General features: G+C 36.7%; 1 protein-coding gene across 1 annotated transcript in view; it reads right to left on the bottom strand.

Annotated features, from left to right (window-relative positions):
• AXDND1 (axonemal dynein light chain domain containing 1) overlaps window positions 1–23,217 on the bottom strand; it is a 147,644-nt gene that overhangs the window by 9,536 nt on the left and 114,891 nt on the right. The window contains exon 20 of the mRNA XM_044674894.1: window positions 19,973–20,083. Within this exon, the coding sequence (XP_044530829.1) occupies window positions 19,973–20,083 (111 nt within the window). The remainder of the gene's footprint in view (window positions 1–19,972; window positions 20,084–23,217) is intronic.

Here is a 23,217-nt window from a genome sequence, read left to right as displayed (position 1 = left end):
CTTTACTAAGATATAAGTAAAATGCCTTCTAAAATCATGACTTACACTAATTATCTTAGAATTATAATTATGATTCTCTGAAAGCCATCACTAACATTAAAATCTAATCATGCATAAGGGAGTAGGGGTATTTTTCTCACTCACATTATCCCTCCTCTAATCCAAAGAAAACTGCAAGCAGTTTTCTGCTGGATCATCACAATCTAAGGCCAACACAAACAAGGGACAGTGCATTAATGATGTAAGTGGGTACACTTAATTAAGTAAAGAAACAACATAACATCACTTTAAGGACAATAACAGAAAGTACAATAGGGACTAGTAAGTGTTACTGAATTTATAGTCCAGGAACAAAACATGTTGAAGGATGCTTGAGGTTAGACACATGTCCATCAAAAGGTAAAGTTCATGCCATATAGGTGCAAATTAGCTCAGAAAAGTCCATTCCAAGAGCTGATGATAAAAGACTCATTTGTAGCAGTGCCAGTTGCCAGCTGAGGTGTTCCAAGCATGGCCTTAACTTCTTAAGAAGGATCAACAATATTAGGAGACAGGTAACTCCTACAGGCACTAGAGTCCCAGGTAGTACTTGCACTGAGTCCCAGTTCACTTCCTGCAGATGCTTTGCATTCTGTGAGGCTACATATATGAACAGAGCCATAAACTCTACCCAATCTCCACTGCTGTGGAGTATTAAATAATTCAGTATTAAATAATACAAGCATTTGAATATAATTAAAGATATTAGCAGCATCTTTGAAAGAGTTCATGCCTGAAGAACAATTTATAACATATACTTAGGAGCAAGGTAACATTTAAATAGAGTAATACAACAGTTTATAATTATGAGAATAAGAATTTTTTTTAAAAAGTGATTAGAACCCATTTTAAGAATGAATTACAATAGGGTACTGTTACTAAACCATGTAGCCGTCCACGAAGATAGGTCCCACCTAGATGTAATATTCTCATTTATATGAATATGTTGGACTACTTGCAAAGTATCAGTTAGTAATTTTTATAATTCTCTAATATCATTAATGATGACAATTGATATCTGTATGACTGATACATTTGGTTAATTATAGAACAGGCTCATTTTATACCCATATGAACAGAAATTCATCCGGAAGCTTATTACAGAGCACTAAAGATATATAATAATAACTTCTGAGCCAATCCTTAAATTAGGAGAATGATTTCTTTATAGAATCTATCACTGGTATAATTCTGAGTTTGGGGATCAATGCCCCAAAATTAATACACAGGACTACTTCCATGTGCTATTATTGAATTAGAACTTTCCCAAATAGATCTCTTGTTTGTATGTCCTCATGCAACTAAGTGTCTTGTAAAGCCGACTCTTACCAAACTTTCTGTATGATTTTGTATGGTTACAATAAGGATCAGATAGGCTAATCCACAAGTGCTATCCCAACCTGAGGGAAAAGAGGAAAAATCTTGACCAACACATTTAAAAATTGTCCAGGGGTTACCAATCCACAGAATTATTGTTTGTGTTATTGTAATTGGCAGTTGCAAAAGCAAAATTATTTCCTCTTTTTCCTGAGATATGTGTAACAGCATAGATCAAGGAAGTCAAACTGCTTTCAGGAGGGGCTTCAAAACCAGAACCTAAGTTAATGGGTAGTATGAGAAATCCTATACCTAGACACACACAAGGTAAATTTTAGTAAAAGATACAAAACATTCAGAGGAGAAATTCTGAACTTAAAATTGATATGAGTTTGGTTAGAGAATCCTCAAGTCTTAATAGGAATCCTAAACCAGTGTAAAAATGAAAATGAAACCTTCATTTGGCACAAATGAGGTCAAAAGACCAAAATATGTTAAGTTTAATCCAAGTATTGAAGGAATAAATTCTCCTGAGCTTACAGGGACCAGCACTCATTTCTATGAACTTTGTATATAACCTCATAAAGTGACTAGAAAGTGTCCTCTCATTTCTGTGTGCTTCTGACTGTGTAACATGGTGGGCTGGTCACACGGTAAAGTTTAGCCATGGTGAGATTGAATCCCACCAAGGAATGCTATCCAAAGGCTTCTAATTTAATATAACTTGGCATGTATATCTATTATATAGTCTAAGGTAACATAATTCATGACAGTACCTAGGAAATGTGCACATTTGGGTATTCAAAAGCTCAAAAAGCAGACAAGATCTAGGAAACAGAGGCCTTCTTAAGTGTGGGAGGACTAGGAATTGATTTCATTGGATCTGTTCTAGATGTCATGTGTAATCGGTATAGTTTAAAAGCAGATTTGTGTAAGCATGTTAGAGAAAGCCTTTGCTAGAAGCCATGGACATTCTGAATAGAATGCAGAGGGTAGGAGGAGAGAGCTGAGTAACAGACTGCTGTGCTGTGAGGGGCTCAGAGCAGAAGTGCAATCTGCAGTCCCCGATTCCCTGGGTTCTTGGAGAGCGGTGAAGGCTGAAAAGACAGAGGACATCAAACCTGCAAGTCAGCTCTGAGTAGGGAAGTGGCCTGTGATCTGGTGGACAGTTTGCAGACATCTCTCCCTACCTGGTTACTTTGGATCATCAGCTGTGGAGGAGTTGGCTCCTGGCATCCTGATAATATCCCTGGAACAGTTGTGAGACCCCAAATTCAAGCCCTCTTCCTCAGGTCCATAGCCAAGCTGTCAAAGCCTGGCAGTAGCCAGGTTGGCTGAGGATCTTACCCTTTTTGACCCCAGACCTGGGTAGATAGTCATAGCTTCACCTCACCCCCTTTTCAATCTCCTCATATTATAATTAAACTGTTTCCCTGTGTGGTGTTAGTACTTTAAAGTCCTCATTGTGTGTATGTAATAATCTGAAGTTATTCCAGGCTGGGTGGGGCAGAGTGACAGTTGGTCAGGCTAACTGCCATTTCAGTCAACAGTCATTTCCTTAGAGTTAAACCTGGTTCCCTGGCTTGTAAAGTCTTACCTATTGTCCCTTCCTGTCTCCTATCCACCCCACTGAACCCACAAGTAATATTTGAGTTAATTTCCCTGGTTTTCCCCATAATAAATGTTCTGATGGATACATTCATTTTCACCATTTCCTTTACTATCAGTTTTTCCCAGTTTCAGTATCTAAAACACTGAGTTTTCAATATGTTCCTGATTCTCTATTGGTAGTCTGTAATTCGCAATAGGATTCTCTTCTTATATATGTTATATACGTTCTGCTGGGTCTATAGTTACTATATTCTGAACTATCAATCTATGGGATTTGAAATAGTTCTTTCCCGGTTAATGCAACAATGGAAAATTTCCTAAAAACATAGGGAAACCATACTATGCGTAACAGAATTATCAGAGAAATCCATGTGGAGAGCAAGATGTTTTACTTTTTTTTTTTCTTTTTTTAGTTGTAGGAAGAATGGATTTGCTAGGTTTTGGTTAGGATCTCAGATCTTTTCAATTTCTTACATTAAAATTGATTTTCTAGACAAATTTTCAAATACTGGCCAAAACAGTATTTCTTTTAGTACCAAAATAATTTCAGTTATAAAACGATTTCTATAAAATTCTTCTAAATTTCTGTTTCTCCTATTATTTTCTATAAAATTTTTTCTGTAAACAATTTTGTAACATTTCTATATTATCATACATTCAAAGTTAACTTTTAAAACCTTATTTCTATATTTCTATGACCCAATTTTATTCTAATCTTATTTTTAATGTATTTCTGATTTTAGTTTTCAAAAAAATAACTATAAAACTTTTTCAAACTATTTTTCAAAAACTATATTATATTATTATTATTCCTCCCCTTAGGGATATATAGTTGTGTCATAAACTTAAACCAAAATATGAATAGTCCCATGTACAATAACCAGATCAAACATATCTAAAATTGTTCCTTTAACATTTATACTTCTTATTGGCACTCTATCTTTCATACTTTCTTATCTGTCTCTTCCAAATCTCACTTGCTTAAAAGAAAAGCACTTTAAAACTAATTTCAAATTCTCATTCAATATTACTTGTATTTTCTTCTATTGGCTCTAATCTCTAATTCCACTCAAATTCCAGGTTATCTACATGTACACCCAAACAAATTTCAGCTTATAATTTTTACCTTCTTTTAATTCATGTTCCTTTCTTGAATTTATTAGAATCCCAAATATTCCTGATTAGCTTTTAGAAGTAAGAAGAGTTTCCCTCCTCTTGTTAAGTTGTCAAGAATAACCAAAGAATATTATAAATATCCAATTGGTAACAAATTTATAAACTCGATTTGTATAACAAGCAATTAAATTCATATGTAATGACTCAAATAAAATATTATAAGAAGACCACCATATACATATATACCCCTTTTGAATCATATTAATAAGTAATACATTCTAGACCTCCTAATATTATACTGGAAAGTACTGAAGTGATCTTGGGAACCACCCCTGCCCTTTTTATAGTGACTGGGATTGCCTTGCACACCATAATGATCTCTGGCAAGGTGGACTTGATGATAACAATTTTTATTTTATTTTTATTTTTAAAATTTTATTTAAGAAAATTTTTCCATGGTTATATGATTCATGTTCTTTCTCTCCCCTCCTCCCACATCCTCCAAAGCGCAATTCCACTGGGTTTTACATGTGTCATTGAGGTGATAACAATTTTTGAAAGAAAAGGCTTACCTTCTGAACTTACCCAGAACCCCTGAAATCTGGTTTGCATTCTACCATTATCTCTTTGTCTTCTTTATCTTCATGGATATCTTCATAGATGATGATTGGCCATATACCTTTGCTGTCTCCAGCCTCAGTGTCCCCAGCAGCACCTCCAGAAACTTGGAAGTGTCATTGTGTAAGCAGGGCCTTTCTTCGGCCGTGATTTTTGGAGCTGAACCAGTTCTCTTTCTCAGAAAGGCAATAAAATTAGCTGCCTGGCTGCTTAGACTCAGCAAAAGAGAGGCTGACTTCAAAAAAACACTGCAGTTCCTGTACCCCCAAACCATGGTAGTTCATCTTCAGCCCCCTTCCCTTTCCAGGAGGGAAACAGTGAGATTTTTACAGGTTTTGTTAGGCCTGGATGCTGACTGGGTATAAGAGCTGATAAAAATAGCAGCACCTACTCAGTGATAGGAAATCCCCCAACCAGTAACATCTGTTAAATGACAGGAAGACTCCAACCAGTAACATCTGCTGAACGAATGAGAGGAAGACCCTCAAACTATAGCATCTGCTGAATAAAAAAAACAACAAACACCCAGCCCCCAAGTTCCTACTCAAACTATATGCTGGCTAGGGCCCTCATTCAAATGTTCCATTGTGGGACCCAAGCTTGAGCTTGCAATAAAACAGTACCTCTTGCTTTTACATTATCTGGTGTGCCTCCTAATTTGGGAAATCAGAACCGGGCTGAACATTTGGGGGCTCGTCCGGGATTTCCTAACTGGACTTGCACATGGATAAAGGTACTAGTTCGGAGGGCAAAAGGCCAGAGAACTGTGTGTGATGTGTGATTGATGTGTGATGTGTGGCTGATGGGGAGCCGTTCACCGGATTAGGGCATACAACTAAGTGGCCCGGTTAACCCTTCTGACTTTGGGACTTTTATGAAGGGGGCCTAGTATCAAGTCCAGTCCCAATAAGTGATTCGGTTCTGCCTGTTTCTGAGTGTGGACCAGCCTAATACGTGTTTCTCAGACTTCGCAATAAGCTGAGCCAGAATAGGAAGCATTTGAGAAAAAGCGAAAGTGGATTGACCCTTTCAACTGTCCGAGCAGAAAATTTTATTTTGAAGGTTTGGAGGCCTTTCGCCCAGAGTCCTGGGGACTTGGAACAGAGACTGGGTCTCTGTAGCAGAGATTAGAGTCCTCTGAGATTTAAGGGAAACTTGCAGGGGTTGGAGGCCCTTGCCCAGGGTTCGAGTCCCTGGTTTGGTGGGTAGAGGCCCCCAGTAAGTTGAGAGAGCACCAGTGGACGTACTGGAAGAGAAGGCAGAAGTCCAAGCAGGGACCCGGCCAGTCACGTCACTCTATTTCAGTGGCTTCTTTGGGTTCCAAGGTGTATGAATGTGTGAGAGAGTATGTCCTGTAGGTTTCTGTTGAGTCTGTGTTGTTTTTGTGTGACTAGCTATAAGATTAAACAAAGAAAGGCGATTTAAAAGTTCAAAGTTCTTTCCTTAAGAAACACAGCCAGCCTTATGAACAGCTCACTTCCAATCCCCACTGGGAACAGATAGCAGTTTTGTCTAGGTGCTACAAGAGCATTTTGTTAGAAATCACAGCCAGAAAGAGAGACAGGTTAGATCTATCAGCGTGTAAGGCACAGGGAGAGTTAGGGGACAGGGAAGTTAAATCACAGTACCTGAGCTCAGCATAGCTTCCTCAGTTAAAGGGGCAGTGTGCTGAAACTGTCTGTTTTCTCACTGTAAATATTTCTTTTTTTAAATGGATCCTAAAGCACTGATCTTTTCCTTTTAAAGCATGCTTGTCACAAAGTTGTATGTTTCTGTTTATTGTTGTCTTTGTCACAGTTTCATCTCTATGTATTCTTAAATTAAAAAAAAAAAAGTGAGGGAGTTGAAAGATTGAATTTCCCACTGTCAAAAATCCTTAGCAGAGGGCAAAAGCAAATATCTGTTCAATGATTTTTCCTCTTTCTTCCTTTGGATGGGCCCCCAAAGAGACAAAAAAGAGAAAAATTCAGGGCAGAAAAGGGAGATTTTACTCCACAATTAGAAGCTTTTTCACTTAAGATTTGATTTAAAGGGTTGAGGATTGCTAATGATTTTTGATATGATACAATGTAATTTTATTTATTGTGGTAACTGTCAGCTAAATGTGAAATATTAACCAGATTTTATTGAGCACAAAAACTCATGGTTAGAAGTTTGTTAGCCCTTGGTTTCAGTGAATTTGAGAATTGTCTTAGCTCCAAAACAGAAGAACAGATCACCTTAAACAAATAATTTGCAAACCTAGACAGATGCCCAATACGGTTATTATTTCATCAGCTGCCTATCAAAAATTTCATGTATAACTTGGCAAAGGAAAAAGCAGAAGTCTAGCTTCCTTACAATAGAACTCTGGCTTATATCAATTTTACGACTAATTTATACAAAAAGGATTTTTAGCAAATAGAAAGTAAGAAAGAGTCTGGGCACTTTTTCCAAACTGCAGTCTATGGGGAAAAAATACTCAAAGAATTATTCACTTACCTTGCTTGGGTATAGTTTTTAGAGCTTATGAAAAGGGTTTGTTTCTCTGCGAGTCAACCCCCTCTGAAGAAGGGAAAACAGGGACAAAAATCCCAAGGGTACCCTTATAAAATTTCCCTTCCTGGAGAAGAGACCCCCTAAAATGACAAGACCACTTATTCAAAGTCCTGGCGGAGGGGGCAGCTGGGTAGCTCAGTGGATTGAGAGTCAGACCTAGAGACGGGAGGTCCTAGGTTCAAATCTGACCTCAGACACTTCCCAGCTGTGTGACCCTAGGCAATTCATTTGACCCCCCCATTGCCTACCCTTACCACTCTTCTGCCTTGGAGCCAATACACAGTATTGACTCCAAGATGGAAGGTAAGGGTTTAAAAAAAAAAAAAGAAAAAAAAAGTCCTGGAGGAGTCACCAAAAACTGTTGCAAAATTTTCTTAAGAATTAGTCATTTTGGGGCAGCTGGGTAGCTCAGTGGAGTGAGAGTCAGGCCTAGAGACAAGAGGTCCTAGGTTCAAACCCAGACTCAGCCACTTCCCAGCTGTGTGACCCTGGGCAAGTCACTTGACCCCCATTGCCCACCCTTACCAATCTTCCACCTATGAGACAATACACCAAAGTACAAGGGTTAAAAAAAAAAGAATTAGTCATTTTGGATAAATAAAGTCAAATTCTCCAAGCAAGGTAATTATTTAGGTTTATTTGGAAGAGGGCCAAATCCTCTAACAAAGCCGAACCTCCTGATAAATACCTTCTTTTATAACCTTAAACCTTAAAACAAGTCAAGTTTTCCATACAAGTACAAAGAATATCATAAAAATAACCATAACCTTCAAAGGACAAAGTCACCCAGTAACAACACTCATTGGTTAGTTCAGCTAGGAAACAACCCTTATTTGTCCATAGATTAGGTCAGCAAGGAAGTACCCCTTATTTGATGTGAGAGATCTTTTGACCATTACCTAAGAGTCACTTGATGGTTACGGGGGGGAGGGGGAAGGAAGAGAAGGATGATTTCTGGACCCATAACTGGATAAGGATGGGTGGTGATGGTTAACACTGTATCTGGTTATGAAACTTATGGTCAAATTTATTAACGCATACCTGATAACAAGCAAGGATGCATGATATGTAAACTCAGAAGAGTGGGACAGGCTCTAAGGCTTAAGTTAAGCAGGTTTTTTTTTTTAATTTTTAAACCCTTAACTTCTGTGTATTAGTTCCTTGGTGGAAGATTGGTAAGGGTAGGCAATGGGGGTCAAGTGACTTGCCCAGGGTCACACAGCTGGGAAGTGTCTGAGGCCGGATTTGAACCTAGGACCTCCCGTCTCTAGGCCTGGCTCTCAATCCACTGAGCTACCCAGCTGCCCCCCAGGTTGTTTTTTTTTTTTTTAACTTTACTAAGATATAAGTAAAATGCCTTCTAAAAGCATGGCTTATGCTAATTATCTTAGAATTATAGTTATGATTTTCTGAAAGCCATCACTACTAACATTAAAATCTAATCATGTATAAGGGAGTAGGGACATTTTTCTCACTCAATAAAATAAACCAAGATTCCCAGGATATCCCTGAGGCTTTTTGGAGCAAGAAGAAAAAATACCTGAGATTTCAAGAAACTGTGGCGATCGCTTGGAATCTTATGAAATAGAAAATCCTTTGAAGTAATAGGGAGGTTTAGACGAGGGGCAGGTTTTGGGGGAAAATATGTTAATTTCTGTTTTGGAAATATTGATACCTGATGTCTCTGGACATCCAGTTTGAAATGGCAACTGATGATAAGAAGTTAAAGCTTAGAGCTCAACAAGGAGCTTGACAGAGATCTGAGAATCTTCTGCCTAGAGATAATAATTAAACCTATTAGGGCTGATGAGGTCCTCTTAAGAGTGTGAATAGAGAGAAAAGAGCCCAGGACAGAAGAATGAAGAAGGTTGAGGGAATATTGGACAGAGAAGCTTGAAGAGACAATTGAATTTAAGTTGATCTGGTGCACAGCAAGCATATTACTCAAATTTTAGATGAAGTCTAAATCCCTCTACAGTTTGCTTGTTTGTTTCTGATTTCTTCGTTCAACTGAAATGACCTTCTTCAGTTACCATCTCTTAATTGTCAAATCTAATGGTCTTATATCAGCCCTTATCATTTTTAACCTCTCCGTAGCCTTTGACACAGTTTCATTTTCTCTGAAGATCTTTCCTCTCTAACTTTTCATAGTAATGTTTTCTCCTGGTTCTTCTACCTGCTTAACTATTCCTTTTCAGTCCATTTTTCTGAATCTTTATTTATTTCATAGCTCCCAAGGCTCTGTCTTTAAAGATTTTTCTCTTTACCTTCTATACTATTGTCCTTGGTGATTTCTTCAATTCCCATCAGTTCAATTATCATTTCTAGCAGGTGATTTCCAAGTCCATATATGCAGCTTTAACTTCTCTCCTGATCTGCAGGCTCACACTACTGATTGTTTTTTGATCACTATCCTTGATCTGGCAACCCAATAATCATCTCAAACTTAATGTGTCCAAAAAAAAGAACTAATCTTTTCCCCCAATCCTCCCCTCTTTTGAATTTTCCGCACCATACTCCTAGTCATCCATGTTCCCAACTTCAGTGTTAACCTTGAGTTGTAGCATCATCTGTACTTACTCAACTTATCCAATCTATTGCCAAATCTTGTCATTTTTACCTTTACAACAGATCTCCTTCCTGCTACCCACTAATGAATCATGCAATAGCCTTCTGATTGCTCTCCCTACTTTAAGTCTCTCCATATTCTATACTCCATTCAGCTACTTCTCCTGAAGAGTGTATCTTACCATTTCATTCCTTTACTTAGTAAGCTCTAATGATTCCTTTTTTTTTTTTTTAAACCCTTAACTTCTGTGCATTGGCTCATAGGTGGAAGAGTGGTAAGGGTGGGCAATGGGGGTCAAGTGACTTGCCCAGGGTCACACAGCTGGGAAGTATCTGAGGCCAGATTTGAACCTAGGACCTCCCGTCTCTAGGCCTGGCTCTTAATCCACTGAGCTACCCAGCTGCCCCTCTAATGATTCCTTTTATCTTCTTTCTTTCTTTTTTTTTTTAGAATTGATACTAAGTATTGGTTCCAAGGTAGAAGAGTAGTAGTAAGAGCTAGGTAGCTGGGATTAAGTGACTTGCCCAAAGTCACAGCTAGATTTGAACCCAGGACCTCTTATCTCTAGGCTTGGCTCTCAAGCCACTGAGCCACCTGCCCATGAATCCCTATTATCTTAAAGATCAAATATAAACCCTTCTGCATGGCATTTAAAACTTTCACTTAAAAATAAATTCATTGTCTATGCTGCCTTTAAGCATATTGAAGTTTCTTTAAAAAAATTTTTTTTCCAATTACACGTAAAAGGTTTTGACATTTAAAAAAATTTTTGAGTACTAAATTATCTCCTCTCTCTTTCCCATTCCCCTTCCTTGAAAAGGCAAGCAGTTTGAAATAGGTTATATATGGGTAGTCATGCTAAAAATATATCTACATCAATCATGTTTTGAAGTAAAACACAGACTCCTCCAAAAAAATTAAAGAAGAAAAAATGAAGTTTAAATAATTATGCTTTGATCTACATTCAGAATCTATCAGTTCAGTCTATACTTCTTCCAACTGTCCTAATAATAATAAAATTCTTAGAAGTTACAAGTATCATCTTCCCATGTGGGAATATAAACAATTTAAGATTATTAAATCCCACATGGTTTCTCTTTCCTGTTCACCTTCTTATTCTTCTCTTGAGTCTTGTTTGAAAGTTAAATTTTCTATTCAGCTCTGATCTTTTCATTAGGAATATTTTAAAGTCCTCTATCTCATTGAATATTCATTCCCCCTCCTAAAGGATTATACTTAGTTTTGCTGGGTAGGTGATTCTTGGTTGTAATCCTAGCTCCTTTTCTCTCTGGAATACAATATTCCAAGTCCTCTGATCCTCTAATGTAGAAGCTACTAAATCTTGTGCTATCCTTACGGTGGCTTCATAAAATTATTACTTTCTAGCTACCTATAATATTCTCTTCTTTACCTGGGAGTTCTAGATTTTGGCTATAACATTCCTGGGTGTTTTCATTTTGGGATCTCTTTCAGGAGGAGATTGGTGGATTCTCTTAATTTCTATTTTACTTGCTTCAGTTTTCTTTGATAATTTCTTGAAATATGATGGTTAGGCTTTTTTTTTTAATCATGGCATTCAAGCAGTCCAATAATTCTTAATTTATCTCTCCTAATCTATTTTCCTGGTCAGTTATTTTTCCAATTAGATTTTCCACATTTTCTTCCATTTTTAATTTTTTTTTACTTTATTATTTCTTGATGCTTCATAGTCATTAGCTCACAGTTGCCCAATTGTAATTTTTAAGAAATTATTTTCTTCATTGAGTAACTCTTCTTAAATTTGGACAATTATCTTTATAAAGAAATTCTTCTCTTCAGTGCACATGGTCAGTGATGTGATGAAATATATATATTCATATTCCTCATACCATGAAAGAAGATCTATATCACACATACAAGAAAAGACTCATGAAAAGAAGTGAAAGGTGGTGTGCTTTGATATGCATTCAGATTCCAACTTTTCCTTCTATGGCTATGGATAGTTTTTTTCAATCTTAAGTCTCTTTGGATTATCTTGCTGATAATAGTATAGTCTTTCAAAGCTGATTATCATTTAATATTTCAGTTATTCTATACTATGTTTTCCTGGTTCTGCTCACTTCACTTTGTATCATTTCATATGTCAGATTTTTATGAAATCATCTTGTTTGTCATTTCTTATGGCACAATAGTATTACATTAAACCCATATACCACAAATTGCTTAGCCATTCTTCAACTGATGGATATCCCTTCAGTTTCCAATTCTTTGTCACCACTATAAAAAGAGCCTCTAAAATATTTTTTGTATAAGTACATCTTTTTACTTTTCTTTGATCTTTTTTGGGATATAGACCTATTGGTGGTATTGCTGTGTGAAAGGGTATGCATAGCTGTATGGTCTTTGGGCATTATTTCAAATTGCTCTCCAGAATAGTTAATCAAGGACTCACTATTTGACAAAAACTGCTGGGAAAATTGGAAACAGTATGGCAAAAATTAGGTTTAGATCATTATCTCACATATTTTTTTTTAAAACCCTTACCTTCTGTCTTGGAGTCGATACTGCGTATTGGCTCCGCAGCAGAAGAGTGGTAAGGGTGGGCAATGGGGATCAAGTGACTTGCCCAGGGTCACACAGCTAGGAAGTGTCTGAGGTCAGATTTGAACCTGGGACCTCCCATCTCTAGGCCTGGCTCTCAATCTACTGAGCCACCCAGATGTCCCCCAATATCTCACATCCTATACCAAGATAAGGCCAAGGTGGGTATATGATTTAAACATAGAGTGATACTATAAGTTAATTAGGGGAACATATAAACAGTCTACCAGTCCACTCTATGGAGAAGGGAAGAATTTAGGATCAGGCAAGAGATAGAGCCCATTACAACATGTAAAATGAGTAATTTAAATTATGTTAAATTTAAAAGCTTTTACACAAACAATGCAAACAAGATTAGAAGGGAAACAATAAACTGGGGGCAAAATTTTATAACAAATTTCTTTGATAAAGGTCTTGTTTCTCAAATATATAAAGAATCAAGTCAAATTTATATGAATACAAGTCATTCCCCAACTGATAATGGTCAAAGGATATGAATAGGCAGTTTTCAGATGAAGAAATCAAAGCCATCTATAATCATATGAAAAAATGTTTTAAATCCCTCTTGATTAGAGAAATGCAAATTAAAACAACTCTGAGATACTATCCCATGCCTATCAGATTGGCCAATATGACAGGAAAGGAAAATGATAAATGTTGGTGGGAATATGGCAAAATCGGAACATTAATGCATTGCTGGTGGAGTTGTGAATGGAGAGCAATTTGGAATTATGCCCAATAGGCTATAAAAGAATGTATACACTGCGCTTTTTGTGGTGGCAAAGAACTGGAAAAGGAGGGGATGTCCTTCAATTGGGGAATGGCTGAACAAATTGTGGTATATGCTGGTGATGGAATACTAATGTGCTAAAAGGAATAATAAACTAGAGGAGTTCCAGGTGAACTAGAAAGACCTCCAGGAACTGATGCAGAGTGAAAGGAGCAGAACCAGGAGAACATTTTACACAGAGACTGATACACTGTGGTAAAATAGAATGTAATGGACTTCTGTACTAGCAGCAATGCAATGACCCAGGACAATTCTGAGGGATTTATGGTAAAGACGCTACCCACATTCAGAGGAAGGTCTGCAGGAGAGGAAACATATAAGAAAAACAACTGCTTGAACGCATGGGTTGAGGTGGACATGATTGGGGATGTAGATTCGAAACTACCACACAAATGCAACTATCAACAATTTGGAAATAGGTTTTGATCAATGACACATGATAAAACCAATGGAAATGTGTGTTGGCCATGGGTGTGGGGGGTGAAGGGGAAAATAAGAGCATGAATCATGTAAACATGTTAAAAATGATTATTAATAAATGTTTAAAAAATTAAAAAAAGAAAAAGAAAAAAAAGAATATACATTTTGATCCAGTAATACCACTACTGGGGTTGTATCCCAAAGAGATTTTTTAAAAATAGGAAAGGACCTGTTTATACAAAAATATTTATAGCTGCTCTTTTTGTGGTGGCAAAGAATTGGAAACTAAAAGGATGTCCCTCAATTGGGGAATAGCTGAACAAATTGTGGCATATGATGTTGACGGAATACTATTGTGCTATAAGGAATGATGAATGGGATCATTTCAGAAAGAGCTGGAAAGACCTACATGAACTAATGCAGAGTGAAATAAGGAGAAACAGGAGTTCATTATGCACATTACGTACTGCAATATTGTGGAACAATCTAATGTGATAGACTTTGCTACTGACAGCAATACAGTGATCCAAGACAATTGTGAGGACTTGTGAAAAAGAATGTTATCCACCTCCAGAGAAAGAACCATTGGAGTAGAAATGTAGATGAAAACATACAATTTATCACTTGTTTATTTTGGGTATATATTTTAGAGGTTTGGTTCTATAAGATTATTCACTCACAAAAATGAATAATATGAAAATATGCATGATAATACATGTATAATCCAGATTGAATTGTCAGCTCTAGGAGGGGGGAGGGAAGAAGAGAAGGAGACAATATGGATTAAATAATTTTGAAAAACTTATGTGGAAATGTTATTAAAATTAAAATTAAATTTTTTAAATAGTTTATCAATTCACAACTCCACCAAAAGCATATTTTCCCACATCCCTTCCAACATTTATCATTATCCTTTTTGGTCATATTAGTCATCTCATAGTTGTTTTGCTTTGCATTTCTCTAATCAATAGTGATTTGGAGCATTTTTTAATATGACTATAGATAGTTTTAATTTCTTCATCTGAGAACTACCTGTTCAAATCCTTTGACCATCTATCAATTAGAAAATACTTTGTATTATTCTAAATTTGAGTCAGTTCTCAAATATTTGAGAAATGAAACCTTTGTCAGAGACATGTGCTAGAAAAAACTTCTGATTTTTTTGTTTCCCTTATAATCTTGGTTACAATGCTTTGTTCATATAAAACCTTTTGAATTTAATGTAATTAAAAATATACTTCTCATAATGTTCTCTATGGTCTTGTTTGGTCAGAAATCTCTTATCCATAGGTTGACAGGTAAACTATTGTCTGTATTATCACCTGTATTTCTAGATCATTTAATCATTTTGACTTTTTCTTGGTACATGGTGGGAGATATTGATCAATCCCTAGTTTCTGTCACAGTTTTCCAGTTTGCCCAGCAGTTTTTGTAAGTAAGGTCTTCCCCCAATAGTTTGGATCTTTGGGTTTACTAAATACTAGGTTACAGTGGTCATTTATTACTGTGTTTTGATTACATAATTTATTCCTTTGATTCACTACCCCTTTTATTTGACATTTTCAGATCATTTGGATGATTACTATTTTATAATATAGTTTGAGATCTGGTATGACTAAACCACCTTCCTTATATTTTTTCCATTAATTCCCTTGATATTCTGGACCTTTTGTCCTTCCAGATTAATTTTATTATTTTTCCTACTTCTATGAAATAATTTCGGCATGGCATGGACTAGTTTAATTAAGGCTGAATGGTCATTTTTCTTACATTGGGCTCAAGCCTATCCATGATCAATTAATGCTTTTCCAATTGTTTAGATCTGACTTTATACATATGAAAAGTGTTTTGTAATGGTGTTCATATAATTCCCAGATTTGTTTTGGTAAGTAAACCCTCAGGTATTTTATGCTGTCTATAGTTATTTTAAATGGAATTTCTCTTTTTATCTCTTGCTGATGAACTCTGTTGGTGGTAAATAGAAAAACTGATGATTTATTTGGGTTATTTTATATCCTGAAACTTTGCTAAAGTTGTTAATTTTTTCTATTAGTATTTCAGTTGATTTTCTGGGGTTTTTCTTTCTTATCATCAAATTATTTGCAAAGAGTGATAACTTTTGTTTCTTCATTGCCTATTCTAGCTTTTTCCATTTCTTTTTCTTTTCTTATTGCTATAGCTAGAATTTCTAGTATAATACTGGATAATAGTGGTGATTATGGGCATCTTGCCTCTTTAACTTTATTTTGTTTATTTTCTTGTTGATTTCATCTATTCCTGAGAGGGAGAGGTTGAAGTCTTCCACTACTATAGCTTACCATCTATTTCCTCCTATAAGTCATGTAACTTCTCCTTTGGGAATTTTGATGTTATGTCATTTGATGCACATATGTTTAGTATTGATATTACTTCATTGTCTATGGTACCTTTTATCAAGTTATAATTTCCTTATCATTCTTTTTTTTTTAAACCCTTAACTTCTGTGCATTAACTCATAGGTGGAAGAGTGGTAAGGGTAGGCAATGGGGGTCAAGTGACTTGCCCAGGGTCACACAGCTGGCAAGTGTCTGAGGCTAGATTTGAACCTAGGACCTCCCATCTCTAGGCCTGGCTCTCAATCCACTAAGCTACCCAGCTGCCCCCTTTCCTTATCATTCTTAAAAAAAAATAAAACTTTACCTTTCTTCTTAGAATCAATACTGTGTATTGGTTCCAAGGCAGAAGATTGGTAAAGGCTAAGCAATGGGGGTTAAGTAACTTGCCCAGCTATATACAGATAGGAAGTGTCTGAGACTAGATTTGAACCCAGAACCTCTCATCTCTAGGCCTGGCTCTCAATCTACTGAGCCAGCTACCTGGTGCCCTTCCCTTTATCTCTTTTGATTAGATCAACTTTTACTTTTGCTTTGCCCTGCTTTTTTTTCCTTTATCTGTGGCAAAATATCAATTCTGCTCTAGCCCTTCGCTTATATTGTGTGTGTCTTCCTACTTTAAATGTGTTTCTTATAGACAGTATATTGTGGTTTTTAATCCATCCTACTGTACTCTTCTGTCTATACTTTTCTACCCCTACCCCATCTTCTCTTCCACTGTATTGATTCTTACACATCTCTTCATTTGAGATAATTTACCCCTTCTATCTCTCCTTTTCTCTTCTCCCAATGTATTCCTCTTAAATTTTTTTTGGATACCATCCCATCCTTTTCAGCTTACTCCTTTCCTTCTGTCTATGTATACTCCTCACTACCCTAATAATGATAAAGTTCTTAAGTATCATCAGTGTTGAGCACTTTAAGTATCTCAAGTACCATAAATATCTTAAATATCTTAATTATCACTTTCTTTCAAGGGAATATAATCAGTTTAAGCTTTTTGAATCCCCTTAGTTTTCACTTTCTGCTTACCCTTTTATGCTTCTTTTGAATATCAAATTTGCTCATTGAATTTTTTCAGGTTTGTTATTTATGGGGTTGTTGTTGTTGTTGTTGGTTTTGGTCAGTAATACCTAGAAGTTTTCTATTTCATTCAACATCAAATTTTTTTCCATTGGAAGATTATGTTGTTTTGTTTGGTACTTGATTCTTTGTTGTAGTCCTAGATATTATGCTTTTTGGAATATCCGATTCCTAACCCATTGGCCTTTTAATGTAGAAGTTGCTAAGTCCTGTGTAATCTTAACTATGTCTCCATAATATTTGAATTGTTTCCTTCTGGCTCATTCCTGTACTTTTTCCTTGGCCTAGGGATTCTGGAAAATGGCTGTAATAGTCCTGGGCATTTTTAATTTGAGATCATTTTCAGGAGGTGATCAATAGATTCTTTCATTTTCTATTTTCCCCCTTTATTCAATAATATCAAGGCAGTTTTCCATAATGATTTTTTTATATCATGGTATTCAATCTCTCTTTTTTTTTTAATCATGGCTTTCAGATACCAATGATTCTTAGAGTATCTCTCCAGGATCTATTTTCCAGGTCAATTGCTTCTTCCAGTGAGATAGTTTAGATTTTTTTTCAATTTTTCCCTTCTTTTGATTCTGTTTTATTGTTTCCCGATGTCTTATGATGTCATCAACTCCCCTTTTCCCAATTCTAACTTTTAGGGAGTTATTTTCTTCTTTCAGAGAGGGATGGGGTACCAGACTAGAATTTTATATAGATATAAAGACAGACAGACAGACAAACAGACAGATAGATAGATATTTAGATATATAGATAGATAGATAGATAGATAGATAGATAGATAGATAGATAGATAGATAGATAGATATCTACTCTCTTAAGTATTTTTTGTCTAAGGGATATTATTGGTTTTTATATAACTTCTGATTGCTGTCATTTTGATGGGTAGAACAACCTCAAGGTCCATATCAAGGCGTAACTTCTTTCAAATACCATTTCTACTATGAAAACACATTGCAAATAGCAAAGAAACCCATGATCCAAAATCATAGTAAAATAGAAATCAGAGATGGTGTGCACAGAATTCATACTAGATAATACAGAATGAAGTAGATCTCCCATTGGGTACCAAATAACTCAGATCAACCAAAAGAAAGTTCTAGATCTTACCCAAGGGGAAACTCCCCAAAGTCTCTAGTGTAGTCTGCCAACTCCTCCCATATCTTTCCAGAGTCTTTTCCTTCTGCAACCTGAAGTGGTGTTGGCTTTTTCCATTTTCCCCTGTCAAAGTTAGAAGCCAGAAGTGCCCAAAGCAACTAGATAGCTGAAGACTGAAGCTTGGGGAGTTTCAGGGGAACTTCTACTTAAAGTGTTCCCAAAGCAAACTGGCCTTGAAGGTTCTTGAAGGGGAACTGGTGAAGGCTAGAGATCTCTCATCTTTTACGAACTCTTTTTTGATTATCACTCAGGGCAGGGTATTCATCACCAATAAGGAGATAGTCTCATAATAGTGGGTTTTAGAACAGGAGTTACAGTACAGTTCTACTTTATCTGAGGTCTGGGTAATGAGTGCTGTAATCTTCAAATATCTCCAGTAGGTATGGTTGGCCAGCAACCTGTGCAGAGGTGATCTGATACAGGGTGCAGTCTGATAGTTGTCCTCCAGTCTTAATCCTTCAAACTAATAAGGAATTGAAACTAAACCTAAGTAAATAAATAAGAAAGCACTTAGTGACCCTTGATGATATGAAGTCACCAGAGATATAGAAATGATATTCTAGCATCCTGGAAGACACCGAAGATACTGTTACTGAGTTATGGTCAGTGATCTGATAAAGATGGTGCCACAAGACTGAAGGGGCATAAATGATCCAACTTGGAAAAAGTGGAAAAAGAATGCATATACATACTATAGTCTAGTAAACTCAACTTCAGTTTGTACCAGTCTAGAATATACTATCAAAGGGAGGGCAAGTGTATATCCAATATGGTTTCATCAAGAACAGGTCCTATTAGTCAAATCTCATTTCTTTTTTTGTCTAAGTTACTAAGTAGTGTAATGAAGCTCAAACGAGATAACTGATGTAAAGGATTTGGGAAATTTTAAAGTGCTATGTAAATGTCAGTTATTATCATTAGCCTCTGTCTGACAGTGACTTTATGTCTTCAGCTACCTACAGCTGAGCTCAAGCAATGCAGCAATGTTTATAGAGCAATACAGGGGCATGCTGATAAATATTTAACAACTGGGCTCTCTGGAAAAGTGTACTATATGTTTTTAAGTTGAATCTGCACTAGTAATATTTTCTCCATCATAATGTATAATGTGTACAAAGCACCAAACAGGCCTATATTGGCAAAGACTTTAAGATCTTTTGAACGTGGGTGCCTTATCTTCTCTGAACTTCAGTTCCCTCATCTCTACAATAAAACAGAACTGATTGGATTATTGTAAGGATAATATTTTATAAATCACTATTATAAATCATTTTTGTCTACTCTAACCTCTCTCATTTTAAGGAAGAGGAAAACGAAGAGCAAGGAAGTAAGATAATTTGCCTTACATCATCTGACTACTTAATGACAAACCCAAGATTCAAACTGAACTCTAGGGACAGCCAAGTGACTCAATAAAAAGCTGAACTTAAAGTCAAGAAGATCTGCGCTCAAATTTGATCTCAGACACTTACCAGGTATGGGACCCTGAGCAAGTTACTTAATTTTCCTCAGTTTCCCAAGTTGTAAGATGGGGATGATAATGATAGGATCTATGTCCAAAGGTTCTTGTGATGATCGAATGAGATAATATTTGTAAAACACTTAGCACAGTACCTAGCATACAGTAGATATTTAACAATAGTCATTCTCCTTGCTCCCCTTGCCTTTTCCTCACTATCAGAGAAGTCTTTTTTTCTATTACACCAAATTTACCCAAAGGAAAAAGAGTGGCAAACATTCATTTCTAACAAATACCTCATAATCATAAAGGCTTCTTGTATCTTCAGGTGTCAACAAAAAGACATCTCTTCCTTTTAACTCAGAAAGCAGGAGATTACATGTAGCAACCCATTCGATGCATTCTCTCTGGGAAGAGATAAATGAACAAAAAATATAATTTCTTAAGTGGGTAAAGTAAATATTTCATTCATTGATTCATTCAATTATTCACTCTTTTGTTCAATATAGCATTTCTTACTTTAGTGAATGATTCATCTCAGCTCCACAGGCAATTAGAAAAATCTTTGTTTCTCATTTCCTCCAATTAGAAAGTCCCTAAATTACTAATATATGGTAAAGGGCTTAGGAATCTTAGGTCAACCTTATTGATTCTGTTTTCCTACCACAAGGTTCTTACCTGATAACTTTGAGGGATCACTATTTTTATTCTAACATTAATCAACAAGAATTCATTAAGTTCTTGATACGTGCCAGATTTTGTGCTAGCCACTCAGGATGCAAATACGATAAATAAAACAACTTCTCCTCATAAGAAGCTCATGTTCTAATTGGCAGACAATATAATATGTTATGTGTATATACACATGCTTGAATATAAAGATAACAAATAATAAATTATTTAAATATGGTGTAATACAAAAAGGAGAGCACTAGAAATTGGGGGGTATTATGAAAGGATTATGAGACAAGACCAAGAAGAAAGAAAGTACATGAAGGCTAGTCCAAGCAACTACATAGAGACTTGTGGGGAGATAGTTTCTGGCCATTTTTGACAAAGAGGTTTGTACCCTGTGATCACAAAATGTCTTTTGATCTTGTCCTTTTGACCTTGAACTGATTAAGTCTTGAATTGTTGAATTGGAACTGAATACACAAAAGTGGCAGCTTGCCTTTTCATCATTCTTTTTGTGGATTTAAAGAGGCAAGACAATTTTCAGCTGACAACCTGAGAGGCTGGGAAGAGAAGGGTAACAACTGTTTCCCATCCTGCCAGGTGCTGTGAGCAGCTGTGTTTAACCTTCCCTCACCTTAGTTAAGCTAGCATTCTAAAATAGAAGTGATGAGGTGATTTTATGAATTCAAGAGATCCAGAGATTCCATCGATGGTTGTAGCCAAATGTAGGCAGTAGCATTTTTTAAAGTACCTTATATGTGCCCAGCACTGAGAATACAAAGAAAGGCAAAGAATGATCTTTGTCCTCAAGGAACTTCCAGTCTAGTAGGGGACATAATAAGCAAACAACTATATAAAAACAAGATTCAGGCAGAATAAACTGGAGATAGTCCACAGAGGGAAGGCACTAGTAACCTGAGAGATAGGGTGAGGCTAGGAAAGATTTCATGTAGAAGGCTTAACTTTATCTGGGATCTAGGAGACAGAGGATCATAGAGGTAGAGATAAAGAGGGAGAGAATTCCAGGCATGAGGAATTCTAGTGGAAATTTGGAATTTGGGAGATGGAGTCTTGTGTGAAGAACAGCAAGGAAGTCAATGTCACAGGATTGTAGAAAATGGGGTGGAATGGAGCAAGTATAAGAACACTGGAAAAGTAGGAAGGGGAAAGGTGATAAAGGACTTTAAAAGCCAAAAGCCAAACAGGAACATTGTATATTTGATCCTGGAGGTTATAGGGAGACATGAGTTTATTGAATGGGGGGTGGTAGAATCAGATCTGTACTTTAGGAAAAGTAGTTTGAGAAGAAGTACAGTGAAGATGGCAGAGTAAGAAGCATCGTGGTGGGCTCCCCTTCACAAATTCTTCCAAACAGATCTAGAAAATTCTCCAGATCAAATCCTGAGAAGGAAAACCCAAAAAAGTCACAGTAAGTCATTTGTCTAGCTCAGCATAGGGAGATAGACAGGGAACAAAGAGAATGGAGTTGGGGCAGAAGCTTAATGTAGAGCATGCAAGCATCCAGGCAAAGGCTATGCCAGCACAAAGGAGGTCTCAAATCTTTCCAGGGCTCCACCCTGCTTATAACAGGGCACCACAATGGGGAAAGGTGCCACTTAGAAGATTTGTTGCCCATTACACAGTTCTGGGTCTCAGATCAAGGACAAAGTGATAAAGGGACCTGAGAGGAATGGCATTTTTGGAGAGGGAGGCCCTGGGTAGTATAATATACTGTGGAAAAAGATAGGTCAGAAGGTAGGTAGGTAGCTGTACCAGTAGAGGTGTGGCTTAGATTCCAAGATTAGTCTCACTTGCAGCATCTAGTAAGAAAGGTGATCCAGTGGATAAAGAATAGGCCCTGAAGTCAGTTCAAATTCAGTCTCAGATACTTACTAGCTATGTGACTTTGGGCAATTCACTTAATTTCTATTTGACTCAGTGTCCTCATCTTTAAAATGGGAGTGATAATAGCACCTCCCTCCCAAGATTGTTATGAGAACCAAACAATATAATAATGGCAAAGCACTTAGCAGTGCCTGGCACATAGTAAGTGCTATGTAAATATTAGTTATTATCATCTAGCCCAGTAATGGGCAAACTAAGGTCTGCTGGGCCAGATGCAGACCCTCTGAAATGTTCTATCCCACCAACATTATTCCTAATCTGATGAATACAATGAGTAGGATACAATAAATGAAACTTCAAAAGAGTTGCCTTAGAAACAGACTGACAGATGAGCATTTCTTTTCCTTTGGCCCCCTCTTTAAAAGGTTTGCCCATCACTGATCTAACCCACTCTACAAAGGAATCCCAAGGCAAAAGGAAGCCTACAATTTTTTCCCCTCTGAACTAAAGAGTTTTCCAGCTAGCTGAGAGAAATAGAGTCCAATATACTGTTGCACAAACTCAAACTTAGTGCAGAAACTTGTAGAGTTCAGACCAGGGGATCAGTTATCAGATTTTGCCTTAGATCAGACTACTTTGGGAGAAGCGAAAGTTCATAGGACCCTAGCTTGCCCCCAGTTCCTAGAAAAACACAATACACAATACTCCCCAAAAGCTGCAAGAGGACAAGCCTTGACCTTCCCTTCAGAAGTGTGGTAGAGCCTAGTCCTAACATCAAATCTGAAGTCAGGAAGCAACCCTGAAAAACGGGAAAACAAAAAAAAGAACCCTACCATAGTGAGTAATTATGGTGACAGAGGCATGTAAGACACAAATGTTAAAGAAGAGAATGACTCCAAAATCTTCAAGCAGTGTGCTTCAGAGGAAAACACAGCTTGGGCACAAACTCACCTAGAATTCCCAAAAGAGATGAAGCAAGTGTGGCATTAACTTAAAATAAGTGTAACAATTGAAATTCTGG

The sequence above is a fragment of the Gracilinanus agilis genome, chromosome 4 (assembly GCF_016433145.1).
Source record: "Gracilinanus agilis isolate LMUSP501 chromosome 4, AgileGrace, whole genome shotgun sequence".
Lineage (NCBI taxonomy): Eukaryota > Metazoa > Chordata > Mammalia > Didelphimorphia > Didelphidae > Gracilinanus > Gracilinanus agilis.
This window is presented reverse-complemented; position numbering and strand designations above follow the sequence as displayed.